Below are 15888 nucleotides of genomic sequence, written 5' to 3' on the forward strand. Positions count from 1 at the left end.
GGTCCATGGGGTCATGAAGAGTCAGACATGACAGAATGACTGAACACAACCACCACCACATAACACTGCTGGTATGAGGTTCTTGCTATTTGGGGAGTGTGTGTGAGGGGAAGCAGCTACCTGTGATCTAAGAAATAATAATGTGGACCTACAGGTGCCATAAGGTAAGAAATTATCCAGTCATGGTCAGAGGAAGAAGAAGAGAACAGCTGGGATTGATGACTCCTTGCTGAAGGATTCTGAAGCAATTATTTGTGAACCCAACATATACAACAGTGAGGTCTTACTCTCCTTTGGGGCATGAATCCAGATCATAACCACCAAAAGTTTCCTGAGAACTATTATATCTTATGGCCTCTATTGAATAGTGGTAAATCATTGGTGAGTGAGCAGGAAAACAAAAGATATCACCAAAGGAACCTAGAAAGCCTGGCTAATGTTTATAAAATTCTAAGGAAAAACCTAAAGATCTTAGGAGCACAAGTATCATCTTCATCACTATAGTTGACTGAAGGTAGAGGATTCAGAAGAGAAAGACAGACATGGGAAGTGAACATGGGCTAAGAAGGTGGTATCTGGGAACAGATTTAGAATTTTGGACCAAATCCTAAAATACCATGTAGAAATGGTGCAATTTTGGCAAGGGATGGCGTGTACCTAATAAAGGCTAATTCAAATACATTTACTTGAAGTCGTTTGAATATCAAGAGTTCTCAGGGCAGGTAAGGGGCACAATGGGTAAAAGCACTGGCCCTGGAGTCAGAAGGACTTGAGTCCAGCCTCAGATTCTTATTATCTGTGTGACCCTGGGCAAGTCACTTAACCCTGACTGCCTCAGGGGAAAGAAATTCTCCCAATAAAAAAAAAAAGGAAATGGACAAAGAAAATTATCCACACAGATATGATCACCCAGATACAAAGAGTAGCTGGTGTAATATACTAAGGTTAGCAAAGAGCAGGACCAGTAATTCCCGGGAGATAATGGCTAAAAAAAGAGTCAATAACAAAACCTATGGTCTTCCATGTCTCTGTGCAAATGCACAAAGAACAGAATAAATAGAGGTAAAGGGGGGAAATTTGACCTCATGTATGGTGGTACCCAGAGTCTGGAAACATGACCTCAAGTATCACAGTTCATGTAAACTACCTTGAATAAATGTAAACAGCACGAAGCTCCAACTATCCCATGGGTGAACCTGGGCAACCCCTGGCACTGTGCCTTTTTTGTTCTGTTTCTATATAATACCTGGCCTGGCCTGAGGGTGGGAAGGCAATCTACCATTCTGTCCTCCTGCCACCACAGGACTAAGTCTTGTGAGTAAACTCTCCCAATTAGCCCTAATAAAACCTATTTACCACCAAGCTGGCATGGGCTCCTCTTTCTTCAGTATCTCAGTATTCTCCCAGAGTGTCTGTGTCCCTACAATTGATACGTCAGGACAAAATAGACCGGGCTCCTTACAATTGGTGTAACTGAAATTGAGGACATGTCCCTCAACTGGGGAATGGCTAAACAAGTTGTGGTATATGAATGTAATGGAATACTATTCTTCTATAAGAAATGATGAGTAGGCAGATTTCAGAAAAACCTGAAAAGACTTACATGAACTGATGCTGAGTGAAGTGAGCAGAACCAGGAGTACATTGTACATAGAAACAGCCCCGTTCTATGAGGATCAACTTAGCTCTTCTCAACAATACAATGATTCAAGACAATTCCAAAATACTAATGATGGAAAATGCCATCCATGTCCAGAGAAAGAACTGATGTAGTATGAATGAAGATCGAAGCACACTATTCTCACTTTGATTTTTGTTTTTTCCTTCTCATGGTTTTTCCCTTTTGTTCTGATTCTTCTTTCACAACATGACCAATGTGGAAATATGTTTAACATGATTGTACGTGTACAGCCTATATCAAATTGCTTGCCATCTTGGGGAAGGGGAGGGAGAAAAATTTGGAACTCAAAATCTTATAAAAGTGAATGTTGAAAACTATCTTTACATGTAAGCGGAAAAAACAAAATACTATTTACATTGAAAACAAAACAAAACCAAACCACAATTGGTGTAGCTGGCAGTATAGTGTGCTCCCCTACAAATCTTGTGTCCTTATACCTCCAAGATGTCATCAAGATATGTTAGGATGTTTCTCATGATTAGAATATGGCTCTAGAAATACACACATTATTTTAAAAGAACAGAATAGCTTAAAGGGAAGAAATAGCATTGTGCAATGGAAGATATACTCTTTTGAGGAAAATCAAGAATCTGATAGGTGCAAAGAGGATACGGAGAGAGGAGGGAAAGGAAGCGGGATGGGGACCTTTGTAACATATATGCATTGAGGTGGGTTTTACTGAAGGATGGATGAGTTCAACAGGTGAAGGAGGAAAGAGAAGGGGAAAGAGAAGATATGAGAGCATAGTATGTATTCAAAGACAGAGAACTGTCCAGTTTCTCTATAGCAAAGAGTACACGTGGCTATGGAGAAGTATAAGGATAGGGACTGGAACTCTGATTTCACTGGTATAGGGAACTCACAAGTGGTGAAACCTCTTCTACTAATATACGTCAGTCCATGTGGTTGAATATATAAAAACACTGTATTTGTTAGTTCAAAATGTCACTTCAAAATCTCTCAACAAAAAATCTTTCACTCATATGTCAAAGTTATGAAAGATTCCTTGAAAGATAACAATGGACATAGCCTAGCCCTGCTTTACTGCCTTTTGGTTATTAATATAAGGCAAGCCATCAAACAAAGAGATAAATGTTCACCAAGGTGTTCACTACTGTTTGGGAGGAGGTTCAGCACACAGTTCACATTGTAGAGGGATCCCTCCAGACCATCAAAGATGCCTCTGTCTGTCTGATAAAGCCTATGGACCCCTTCTCACAATAAATTTTTTTAAAAAAATGAATAAAATAAAATACATAGAGTTACTAGAAACCAATCGTATTGAAATAGTTGTAACTTTTAAAAAATTATTCTTAATTCTTGTTTATTTTTATTTTATTCTTAACCTTAGGTTAAGAACCCCTGATCTAGATGGTGAGGTGCTCCAGATATTCTTATATGAAGATGACATTGTGCTAATTACATCAAGCCCTCTGTAGACCTTTCTAAATGAGATCTATAATTATTCCAGAAAATTTGACGTAAGTACCCACATAAGAAAAACCAAGTGAATGAAGAATGTCTATGACCCAGGTAATGAGAGAGTTGGATACACAAGCTATAGAGCTCTTTCCTCAGTGTCTATATCCATATTAGAGGGACACTGCAAGTGGACAGTGAGCCAGGCCCCCAGACTGAATAGGAAGCACAGAGTGGCTAAATTGCCTTTGGGAAAATGCCAATTTCAAAGAAAACAACCCCAAACTTTTTTATGAATGAAAGGCCCATTGACACTAATGCTTGTTCAGTGATGGTGTATGTGTATGACTGTGCATGCCATGATATTAGTTTCCAAAGCACTGAAGTGAGGTTCACTCAACAGAGAGGTGCATGATGGGTGTGAGGAGGCTGAAGCATGCTACACACCAGGAGAAACACAAGACAGGCAGTACAAAAGAGATCACCCAAGAAAAGTATGATATAAAACAGAGATGGGCCTTTGTTAGGAAGGGTAATCAGTGGAGAGGCCGCCTGATCTACTAATAGCCTCATGACGCCAAGAGAATTCAAGGAAGCTCCCCATCACTTTGAGTGGATGCCTTGTGTCAAGCTTTTGGGAAGGCGTAGACAAGCATTGAATAGGGTGGGCAGGCATGGATGGACTGTGATCTGCACCATTGTTGTAAATACATACATCCATCACATCATATATTCATCGGAATACTGAAGTTTTGAAAGCAGTAGCCTGCTCTGAATCTATGGTTAAAGCACGCGAACTCTATGGAATTCAAAGAAAAATAAGCCCATGGTCAGTTGTGTCTTCTTGGAGCATTCATATGAGAGTAATCCTGGAGAAGACATTTATATGAACTGATGCAAAGTGAAGTGAGCAGCCTCAGGAAAATGACAAGGACCACAACATTGGGAAGACAACTGACGCTGAACAATATAAGAACTCTGGTGAACCCAGTGATCAACAAAGATTCCATGAAGAAGCATGATATTCAGTATAACCTATATAAGATGGCCTACCTGTCTCAGGGAAGGGGAGGGGAGGAGAGGGAGGGATAGAATTTGGTACTCAAAACTTAAAAACACCCCAGATGTTAAAAAATTGTTTTAACATCTAATTGGGGAAAAAAATAAAATGTTAAAAAAAAAGAAGCATGATACCCTCTTCCTCACACAGAAGTGATGGACTCAGCATGAAGATACACACACACACACACACACACACACACACACACACAAAACACACACAGCCAACCAATGTGGGAATTTGTTTGGCTTGACAATATATTTTTGTTACAAGGGTTTGTCTATTTTTTAACCAGGGGAGAGGAGTTGGGAGAGAAAGGGGACTACTAAAATGCTGCCAAAAAAGAGAAAAAAAGGTCACTGAAGCATCTTTTCAAATGCACAAAAGGGAAAAGAAGGAAGGCCAGGAGGAAATACAGTCAAGAAGGATAGCTTTGAAAGTTGAATCTATTATATAATTAAAAGGAAAAGCAAGTTGTATGTAAATAGTTTCATTCATAACTTTCTTTATCAGTTTTACTTTATATGTAGAATTGCTAATTTATTTGGTGCTTATTAAATTGTGGATTTAAAAATTAATTTTTTCATTAGTTCAAATAAGTACTTAATTTTTTTTCTTACATGAACTGATGCAAAGCAAAGTAAGCAGAACCAGAAAAAAGAATATAAAATACCTTCAACAATGTAAATGTAAAGAACAGTGACTACAAAATAATCAAAACTGAATGTTACATAATTATAAAGAACAAGCTTGATCTTGAAGAAGAGATATAAGAAGATACCTCATCCCCACTTCTCTACAGTGGTGGTAAATGGGGAGGAGTCCACCTTTGTAAAGCATTGTATTGTTTTGGGTTTTTTTGCTAGGAATGGGGTTAAGTGACTTGCCCAGGGTCACACAGCTAGTAAGTGTCAAGTGTCTGAGGCCAGAGTTGAACTCAGGTCCTCCTGACTCCAGGGCTGGTGCTCTATCCACTACAACACCTAGCTGCCCCTTTATAAAGCACTGTAATATTTTTATTCTTTTTACTTAATTTTTCTCCTTTCTCACTTTAGAAAAAATTCTTTCTTATATGATATGGTTCTCTGAGAGAGGAGGGGAGGGATACAAAAAGGAATCCAGATGGTGTAAAAAGCAAAAGATAATAACAAAAATCTAATTGAAAAATTAAATTGAAAAAGAAAAAGTGGTCCCACGAAAAATAAAGGAACTTTGTGAAGGGGATGTTAAATGTAACCATAAAGAATACCATGGGAGTTCAAAAAGGCAAGTGGCCCACTGCCAAACACCCTATTTATTTCTTGACCCCTAGAGATTGGTTTAAGATTAATCCCAGGAGCTCCAGCATTGCTGTAAGTCAAAAAGGATCACAGATTCTGTTTTCTGAACCCTGTGAAGCCTAGAGAAAAATCAGTTAGCTATATTTCTCCAAAGAGAAAATGAGGGCAGTGGGATTTGCCAACTCTGTGTCTCCTACGCTTCTGGTAAGAATTAATTAGGGTTTTAAAAAGTACTGTGGATATGGTTTAGTTTGTATATTTACCCAGGATGAAAGCTGATATACTACTATGGGGTGTTAATATTAAAGGTTCATTATGTCTTACTTGAGGCAGTGTATAAAGACTGTACAGTGTATAAAGTGGAGTCGTTGGTATATGAGGCATGTGGGACCATCTTCAAATCAAAAGGACTTCATTTCAAAATAACATTTAGTATTCCCTATAGTATACAGAGAAGAAGAAAAGCCTTTGAAAATGAAAATGAAAAATCTGACTGCAGATTTTGTTACTGAGGTCATGTGACAACTGGCACCAAGGAAGCTCTGTATACACTCAAAGGTATGGCAGTGAAAATATGGAAGCTGACATTAATTTGATGTTACCTTCACGATGGGCTGTCAAATGAAGCACTGGTAGGCTAGAAAAAGAAAACTTAACCAAGAAAGTGAGAGTTTCAATGCTAATAGGGTGAAAACAAAAGCAGTGATATAACTTTGGATTCAACAGGCTAGCTTCTTTAGCACAGATGGCCAGGCTTTGTTGGGGGTTAAAAAAAAAAATTACTGTGAGGTTGCGGAAGGGCCTCAGAATGACTGTCTTGCAAATAGCAGCTTCCATCCTGATACAAAGATGGATTGTATACAGAACTAGCATGGATAGTTATACCATAGGGACTAATTGCCAACACCAAGTACCGCTTTAAACAAGATGATAAAACAAGAGTCCTGGCTGTCCTAAATACAAGGAGGTGCGGGTGAGGGAGAAGTGTGCAAGCAATAACAGCAGAAAGAATTTGCCATGCTTCTGACCTAACAGAGCACTAACCCTAGTATCAGGGCTGATCTTATTCACAGGTGAAAGACAAAGTGGTTTGCTGATAGGGTATGATGAGCTCTCTGGACTCACCTTTTCCACTGATGACTGGACTTTGGAGACTAGTCGTAATCGTTCTCCCAGATGGATAGATATTTACAAGCTATGTGACCCTGATCATATAGTCACTTAACCTCTGGAGAGGATAATAATGGCACCTAGTCTCCCATGGTGATGTGAGGTTCAAATGGGAGAATGTATGTAAAGTTCTTTCCAAGCCTCTATACTCTCAGTTGTTGCTACTATTCTTTTAATCAACTGAGGGAAGGGTAAGTTTTTTGGGGTTGGGAGGGAGATCCTAGACTTATGATTTCATTAGCATGGGAAACTGCAAATATGGAAACTCCCTCCACCACTGCATACTGATAATAGGTCTATAAGTTACAGTCTAGAGACATTGTTTCCAAAATTGTTTGACTGAACCCCACCCCCACCTCTCCATCAGAAAGAGATTTTCCCAATAACATATTCATAACTGCTGTGGGGTGTGTGTGCCTAGGTCCTAATCAGGTTATAACTGCCCTGAGCATCTGATACCAGGTGAATAATAACAACAACGTTTATATCGTGCTCATTACGTACCAGGCACTATGCTAGGTATTTTATACTTATTACTTGATCCTCACAACAGCTCTGGGAGGTAGGTGCTATCACCATGTCCGTTCTACAGATAAGGAAACTGAGGCAAACATGGATTAAGTGACTTGATCAGGGTAATACAGCTAGTAAGTGTCTAAGGTCACATATGAGCTCAGGTCTTCCTGAAACCAGACTGGGTGCTCTGTCCACTGTGCCACCTAGCTGAAACAAAAGAATGGCAGCTTTCATGCAGATGGTGGGTGCACAGTGAGAGTACTGAGGAGTAAGAGTAGGTATGGTTGTGTTGGAGACAAGCCCCATTCTTGTTTCATCTTCCCATCTTCTTATTGATTGATCATGCAGATGGCCAATGGCATCCACTTTGGAGACCAAAGAGAATCTAGAGATTCCTAGCGGCAGCTGAGGGATAAAATACTGTATCTTATCATCGTATTAATACTCTAACTCAGACTAATTTCTGATCTCAGAAATATCAATATCTTTCATGAAAATGGGTCCAAAAAAAGGCTGGGAAAGGAAAAAAACGTAAGGGAACAGTTTCTCAGTATTCCCCAACATGATGGATTCTGATTTGAACTATAGATGAAGCCACTTCACCACAGAAAATAATGCACATGTAGACGAAGGAAAGGGAGGGGACCTCGTGCTTCCTCCCTATAATCAAAGGGTAAAAATAACTCCTCTTACAACCCTTAAAAAGAAAAGGCTTTTTAAATGAAATAGCAACTAAGCTGTATAGCCAATAAAGGCTTTGAAGCCCCAGTCATTGGCCTATATAAGTAAAATGTTAACATCTGTCAATGTCCTTCATCCTATAATCAGGCTACTACTAATGGGCTCTGAGTGTTATGCATGTGTAAAAGGGTATATTAATTAAACCGTTGCCTGTATAAGTAGATAAGAATTCTAATGATTCATGGAATGCTGGGCCTGGCCTTCCATCGTTAGTTTTGGCTTCAGACATAGGGTGGATCTATGATCTACAGGAGAGTTTTAGAGCCTACAAGGTACATGTAAGTGTTTGCTCTAAAATCAGTGGTTCTCAAACGTTTTTTGCTCATGGAACAGTATTATTCTTTGAGGGTGAGGAATCTTGGAGCATATGATGTTTAAAATGGCAACACTACTGGAGGGTTTCATGATTACAAGGGTAAGTTCCATACAATTTTGGGGGAGACCTTCATATGTACATTTAGTCACAAGTATAAGCTCTATACAATAAGGGGGCTCACACATGTACATGTGATTTCAAGTGTAAGTTCCATACAACTGGGAGCAGCCACTGCTCTCAATCAAAATGATGTTTTTGAATACACTTTTCAAAGTACCAGCGCTGCTGACTAAGATTGTGGAGAGGAGGGGAGCTGAGAGCGATAGCTGCCCCACACCTGAGGCCAGGCCTTATCTGTCAAGACCAAGTTGACCTAGTCTTCATATTCCTCTTCCCATTTTAGAAAAAGATGTGTGCTTCTGGACCACGGCACCTTTCTATTGTTTAGAATTGCTCAGGAAGCCTTTCTGCTCCAGTTTAATTTAACTGGCACTTATTAACTCCTAATGTGTTAGACCTTGTGTTAAGTAATACAAAGTATACAGACAACACTAAGGATACAGAGATTAAAATGAAATAATCCAGCTCTCAGGGAGCTGACATTCTACTTGGAGGTAAAGGGGAGGGGAAGGGTACAACATATATGTACACAGATAAACAAATATGAAATATAAAAATAATGTAATTTCGGGGAGAGGGAGCAACTAGGTAGTAAGATGGATAGAGTTTCAGGCCTGGAATAAGAAAAACTCATCTCCCTGAGTTCAAACCTGGCCTCAGACACTTACTAGTTGTGTGACCCTGGGCAAGTCACTTAGCCCTGTTTGCCTCAGTTTTCTAATCTGTAAAATTAAATGGAGAAGGAAATGGCAAACTACTCCAATGTCTTCACAAAGAAAAGCACAAATGAAGTCACAAAGAGTCAAACAAGACTGAACAACAAAACACTTTCAGGGGGGATCAGGAAAGTCATCTGGAAGGATATGACACATAAAGAGAAGTAAGTTATCATGTAAAATTTATCCCTCAGTTTCACACACAGTATTTCTCCCTCAAAATAAAAATGAAATTTAACAAGGTAGGGTCCAGTCTAGAGCCCACTTCTTGAAAAAGACACTGATAAGTTAGCTTGTTATAAGGAGAACTCTTACAGTCACATGGGACAGAAATCTTTGATTCTATACTTAAAAGGAAGGGGTAGAAAGGTATTGTGTGAACCAGGAATCGTAAAGACCTTTCAGATTCACCAGAGAACAAAGCTGAGGTCTAGTCAAAATTATCTTCCAAGCACAAAGTAAAGTACAAATATATCTAAGATCACAGTGTTAGCGCTGGAAGGGACCTTCATTAGACGGAGGAGGGACTAAAGCCCAAAGAGATTGTATCTTGCCCATCATCACAAAGGTAGCAAAAGACAGGGCTGAAATTCAATCTAAGTCCCTTTGACTGCAAATCTAGCCCTCCTTCCACTGTGCCATGATGTCTCTTTCTTTACAAAGGTGTAAAGAAAGTGAATGGTTATTGTATGAAAAGAGAGGGGGGTCAGCACTCCCTTTATCATGATGGAATAGTATAACACATACACAACAAAAATGGACAATTTCAATTATGTAAAACTAAAAAGGTTTTAAACAAATAAAATCAATTCAACAAAGAAAAGAAGGGAAATGGATAACTGGGAAAAAATCTGGGTAGCAAATTTGCCTGATAAAGGTCTCATTTCCACAACGTATAGGAAACTGGTTCACATTTGTAAGAGTAAGTGCCATTCTCCAATAAACAAATGGTCAATGGATACAAACAGGAGTTCTCAGGGGCAGAAATCCAATCAACAGCCATATGAAAAAATAATCTAAATCACTAACTATTAAAGCAATGTAAATTAAAGCAACTCTGTAGTTCCACCTTACACCTATTAGATTGGCAAAATTGACAAAAAAAAAAAAGAAAATGACAATTATTAGAGGGACTATGGGGAAAAAACACATTAATGCAATATAGAGTGAGAACATAGATAGCTGAAATCTACAGATAATCACACAACCTTAATGTAGCTAATGTTATTATTTAAACCCTTCCTACTCAACCCAACCTTTTATCAAAACTGTTCATAAGTTACCCAAATGGAGTCATCAGAATTTCAACTCATCTTTCTGCCTTGTAATCAGAACCAGAATTAGGGGGACTTTGCATCTGACTGTTCCAATGGTACTTCAAGATGGAACTGTGTAATATTCCAGATGTTTTACACAGACACTATTAGCTCTTTTTTCCTGGAAAGTATGCTTCTCTCAATGCATCTCCAAGAGAATGTGTCCCAAAGTCTTCCCATGTTTCATGTCCCCCAGATGCTAGAATTGCTAGTTAATCTTCAAATTTTACTACCTCTGATGAAGGCATCAATTAATTACAAGCAAAATGAACAAAGGAAGACTACAGGAATGAGTAGAGGACATAGACAGCCTACCAACTTGGTATATTGGGTATTTCAGCTTCACGTGGTTAAATGGTGGTTTCCATTTCTAAAAACATTAGAATTTTAAAAATGAAGGTAATTCGCTCATTTGAATGTAAACATCCTTAAGGTTATTCCAATTTAGAAAAGTTCTTAGTCCATGGCAAGACAATGGGTAAGATTAGTGACACAAAAGTCAAGGCATGAAGCAAGGCATGTTTGACTAAATATTATAATCATTTCAATACTTCAAGGATCTCTGAGTTTATATCATCATCATCATCATCATCATCATCAATAACAGCTAACATTTATATAGCACTTTCTATGTGCCAGGTACTAGGCTAAGTGCTTTACAATTATTATTTTCCAACCCTGGAAGGGGAGGTGATATTATTATCTTCATTTTACAGATGAGGAAACCGAGGCAAACAGAGGTTAAGTGACTTGCCCAAGGTCACAAATCTAATAAGTGTCTGAGGCCAGACTTGAACTCTGGTGTTCCTGACTCCAGGCCCAGCACACTATCCACTGTGCTACCAGCCTGCTGTTTACATGTGATCTCCATTCCTCTACTAACACAGACTATGATTCTTCTACCCATAGGCTGGAGGTTATATGGCCAAAAAAGTCTTTCACATGGTGTCCATCCTTCTAAACATACATATGAAAATCCTTAGATTTTCTAAGGATTCCTTAGAACTAATCAGAATTGAGAAGCTCAAACTCCAGGGTTTTGTTTGTGGTATAAGATGGAAACCATGCATAGGTAATAGGATATATACATCATACAAAATTTAGTCGCAGCTTTTGATTAAAAAAAAAAAACAACCTTGTATGTGTGTGTGTGTATATACATACACACATACAATTTTTGTGATTGTGTTTCTATAGGAAAAAAAAATTTGTGTGATATACACAATACATATGTGTACATATATGTATATGTGTATATACATGTACACACATACGTGCGTGTGTGGCTCAGTGGACAGAGCACAGGGCCTAAAGTCAGGAAGACTTGAGCTCACTTACTAGCTGTGTGAGCCTGGGCAAGTCACTTAACCTTTGCCTTAATCCAGCGTAGAAAGAAATGGCAAACCAATCTAGTGTCTTTGCCAAGAAAATCCCATAGACAAAATTGGACATGCTATGGTCCACAGGGTCACAAAGAATCAGACATGACTGAAAAACGTGTATAAAAATTTTTAAATCAAAAGCTACCACTAAATTCTAAGGCAATATTCAAGGGTATATATTCCATTAAATGTATGCTATGTTTACTGGCAATATTTTCAAAAGGAAATTTCAGTTGCGGGTGTTATAAATGGAACCTGGGTTCCCCAGGGCCTAAAGGATTCCATGACAGGCAGTTAATAAAGGACATTAATCCCTGTAGATCACTACAGTATTGTGTATTTCTAAAATAGAAAACTACAACTGAATATCTTGCTTGGTGATCTCATCATTCCCATGTGGTCAACAATCATCTCTCTGCAGATGATTCCCATATCTATATAAATAGCCCTAATCTTTCTCCTCAGTTCTAGTCCCACATCTCCTAACAGCCTCTCAGACATCTCAAATTAAGATGTTCCATAGGCACCTTAAACTCAATCCTTAAACTCTGCCCCAAAGATAACTCATCTTTCCCCATCAACCCTTTCCTTCTTTGCAACTTTCCTGTTACTGTGCAGGGCATCACCATCCTTCCAGTCACCTCAATTCACAACCTTGACATCCTCCCGGACTCCCCACTAGCTTTCATCCCATATAACTGATTTTTTGACAACGTAAAAAGATTTACTTTCAAAACATCTCTCGTGAGGTGTCTCCTTTTCTCAGCTCGTGTAGTTCCTGCCTTCATCACCTTCACTTCTACCACTGCAATAGGCTGTTGGCGGGTTTCCTCATCTCCAGTCTCTCCTGGTTCCATCTAGCCTTTGCTCTGCTGTCCACATGATTTTTCTAAAGCACAAGTCTGACCATGTCACTCTTCTCTCTTTACCATTCCATCAACTCCAGTTGCTCCCTATTACATTCAGGATTAAATATAAAATCCTCTGCTTGGTATTTAAAGTCCTTCACAACCTGGATCCCACTTACCTATGCAGTTTTCTTATACTGTACTCCCCTCCATGCATTCTACAAGCTATACTGGCACACTTGTTCCTTGCACACAATATGCAGTCTACCGATTCTATGCATATATTATAATGGCTGGAATGCTGGAATGCTCTCTTTCCTCATCTCTGCCTCTGAGGTTCCCTGGCTTCCTTTAACACTCAGCTCAAATCTCTTCTGCAGAAGGCTTCTCCTGATCTCTCTCCTTCACTTCCCTCCCACCCCACTCCTGCCCACTACCAGTGCCTTCCCCATGAGATTACCTTCCGTTTAGACCCGGAAGGGATCTTTTGTTGTTGTTCAGTCATTTCAGACATGTCTGACTCTTTGTGACTTCATTTGGGGTTTTCTTGGCAGAGATATTGCAGTGATTTGCCATTTGCTTCTCCAATTCATTTTCCAGATGAGGAAACTGAGGCAAACGGGGTGAAGTGACTTGTCCAGGGTCACAGAGCTCATAAGCATCTGAGGCTGGATTTGAACTCAGGTCTTCCTGACTCTATCCGCTGTGCCATCTAGCTGCCCGACAACAAACAACAACAGCCTTCCATTTACACGGCATATATTTTGTCCATAGTTATTTGCACATTGTCTCTGCCATTAGAACGCAGCTCCTTGAAGGCAGGGGCTTTTTTTTGCCTCTCTTTGTATTCCCAGAGCTTCAGCACAATACCAAGCCCATGACATTTGCTGAATAAATGCCAGGTAGGAACTGCACATTTGGAATGGAAGTAGTGCTAAGTCTCACCACCTTGGAACCTGAGGCATGTGGTTAACTCACAATAGCTCCATGGTTTCCTGGACCCGACTCTTTCCATTTGGGTGCTTTGGAGGACTAGGAAGTAGGGTGTGCCAACTGTATTAGTCCTTGGCAATAATCTTTAGTGACCCCTAAAATGATTTCCATTCAGGGGAAAAGGGAGATGGACTTCAGCCTTGCAAAATGGGAAGCAGCCAAACCAGCCTCCTAATGATTCATTAATTAATTAGCGTGTACTCACATGGCGATATGTCTACATAGCCTGGGTCAATGTTATGCAGCAGCTCCGTCCGGGGGGAAGGGCTTCCTTCACTAGAAAAGAATTCATTGGGAAGCATTAATATCCTTTACAGAAGAGGCACACTCTCTTTGAATACTTCCATTTGTGGCCGTCATAGGAAATAACAAACCTGCCAGTCTGTGACTTGAACTTGAACCCCAAATTTGAAAGCTTCTGATTTCTTTAGGAAGCCTGATTTTACCTGGCCACTAACTCTTTATAAACATTTATACCACACTTACAGTATAGAATACATGATGAGGAAAAACAATGCTACCTTATAGCTTTCTCTAGTAAATAATACTGACTCTATAGAAATCTGAATATACTTCAGGAACACCTGCGATTTTACTAATGTGGACACTACCAACATCAATCCAGACCGCAAACTGAGTATCATCCTTTCTCATTTTCTATTGATCACACCCTTCCATAAAATCTCCATGGCGGATATACACAATGCCCTCCATTTAAGAGAGAGCTCGTCAGCCATCTATCTCTTCATTCCCTACTCAGTTGCACTCCTCTGGACTTCTCCGTCACACCTGTGACAACTACCTTCCTCACTCTCCTCCCCACCCTCCTTCTGCCTCCCTGCTTCCTTTTGTATTTTGTCTTCCCCAGTTAGATTATAAACTCTTTGAGGGTAGGAACTGTCTTTATTTATTTATTTGCTTTGTATTTGTATTCCCAGTGCTTAGCACTGTGCTTGGCTAATAGTAGGCACTTAATAAATGTTTACTGACAATGACTGAGGACCTCTGCATCTTTAATACATCAAGGATAAATTCATGTAGCCAATCCTTTATCTTACAAACTTACTAAGGAAACTAAGTGATGCAGTGGATAAATAACTGGATGTGAAGCCAGAAAGAACTCAGTTCAAACATTTTTTCCTCTGACATTTGCTAGTTGTGTGGCTCTGGACAAGTTCCTTAACTTCTCTGTGCCTCAGTTTCCTCAGATGTAAAATAAGGATAACTCCGGCACATACTTCACAGAGTTGTTGTGAAGAACAAATGAAATGAAATGCGTAACGTGCTATATGAATGATAGCTATTATCGCTACATGACCGTCTAACATCCTTTTCTGGTCATATGCAGCTACGTAGAGATAGCACTTCTGCTACTTCTCACATACAAGTCTTCTTTCCTTATTAATATTCTATAGCCTATTTACGCCTATTATATGTCCTTCCACAGACCTTTGGGGTATCTGTAATGTTGATTCTTCTGAGATCATAGTGTTCCACGATCTGCACCCATATAGCACGACCAGGAGAATTCTGGGTTAGATTTGTGATTGTGTTGGTATGGCGAACCCTGATGAGTAAACTCCGTCCACTAATAGAGACTGACACCTGTTCTGCATGCTGTGGTCCTAGAGGGTCACTTGGGGCACTGAAAAGTCCTATGAGTTGCTCTGAGTTATACTGCCAGTAGGTGTCAAATGCAGGACTGGAGCACAGGTCCTTCTGACTCAGAAGGCAGCTTGCTGTCCCCTATGTCACATTGCCTCTCAGGAGTCATACTGGTGTAAAACAGATGGTGTTTGGCAGAAGGGAGCAGCTTAGGATCACTGGAATTTTTAGAACAATTTCCCAAATGCAATCCAGCCTGCCTCCTTTCTCCTTTTCAGTTCTGGGCCCAGCTCATTGTTTATTGGCATAAGGACAAGGAGCTAAACCTATACATCATCAGGAAAATAAGTGACCAAGTCACTTTTCAGCTACAGAATACTCGGTAGGAAATGTAGTAATAGGATCTAGTGCCATTTACATTAAAGCCACAAATGGCCTTTCAAATAGATTGACACTAGGTCTCAAAATATGAATACTTAGAATGACTGGATCTCAGAGTTTGATGGGATCTTAGAGGTCACCTGGTCTAACAGCTACCTGAATAGGAGTCCCCTTTGTAACATATCTAACAAGGTGTCAACCAGCTTCTACTGAAAACCTTAAAGAAAGTGAATGAGAATCCACTACCTGCTGAGACTGCCCATTCAGATTGGTACCCAAATGTGCCTAATGGAATTTGGTCTAAAGGAATATGGATATTTTTGGTTTAAGTGCAGGGGTTTTTA

General features: G+C 39.6%; 1 protein-coding gene across 2 annotated transcripts in view; it reads right to left on the reverse strand.

The window, feature by feature from the left end:
* Positions 1–15888, reverse strand: part of ARSB (arylsulfatase B) — a 217641-nt gene that overhangs the window by 72386 nt on the left and 129367 nt on the right. For both annotated transcript variants that reach the window (XM_020998420.2, XM_020998421.2), the window contains exon 6: positions 13764–13834. In XM_020998420.2, the coding sequence (XP_020854079.1) occupies positions 13764–13834 (71 nt within the window). The remainder of the gene's footprint in view (positions 1–13763; positions 13835–15888) is intronic.

Source organism: Phascolarctos cinereus, unplaced genomic scaffold, assembly GCF_003287225.1.
Source record: "Phascolarctos cinereus isolate Bilbo 61053 unplaced genomic scaffold, phaCin_HiC Scaffold_4;HRSCAF=312, whole genome shotgun sequence".
Lineage (NCBI taxonomy): Eukaryota > Metazoa > Chordata > Mammalia > Diprotodontia > Phascolarctidae > Phascolarctos > Phascolarctos cinereus.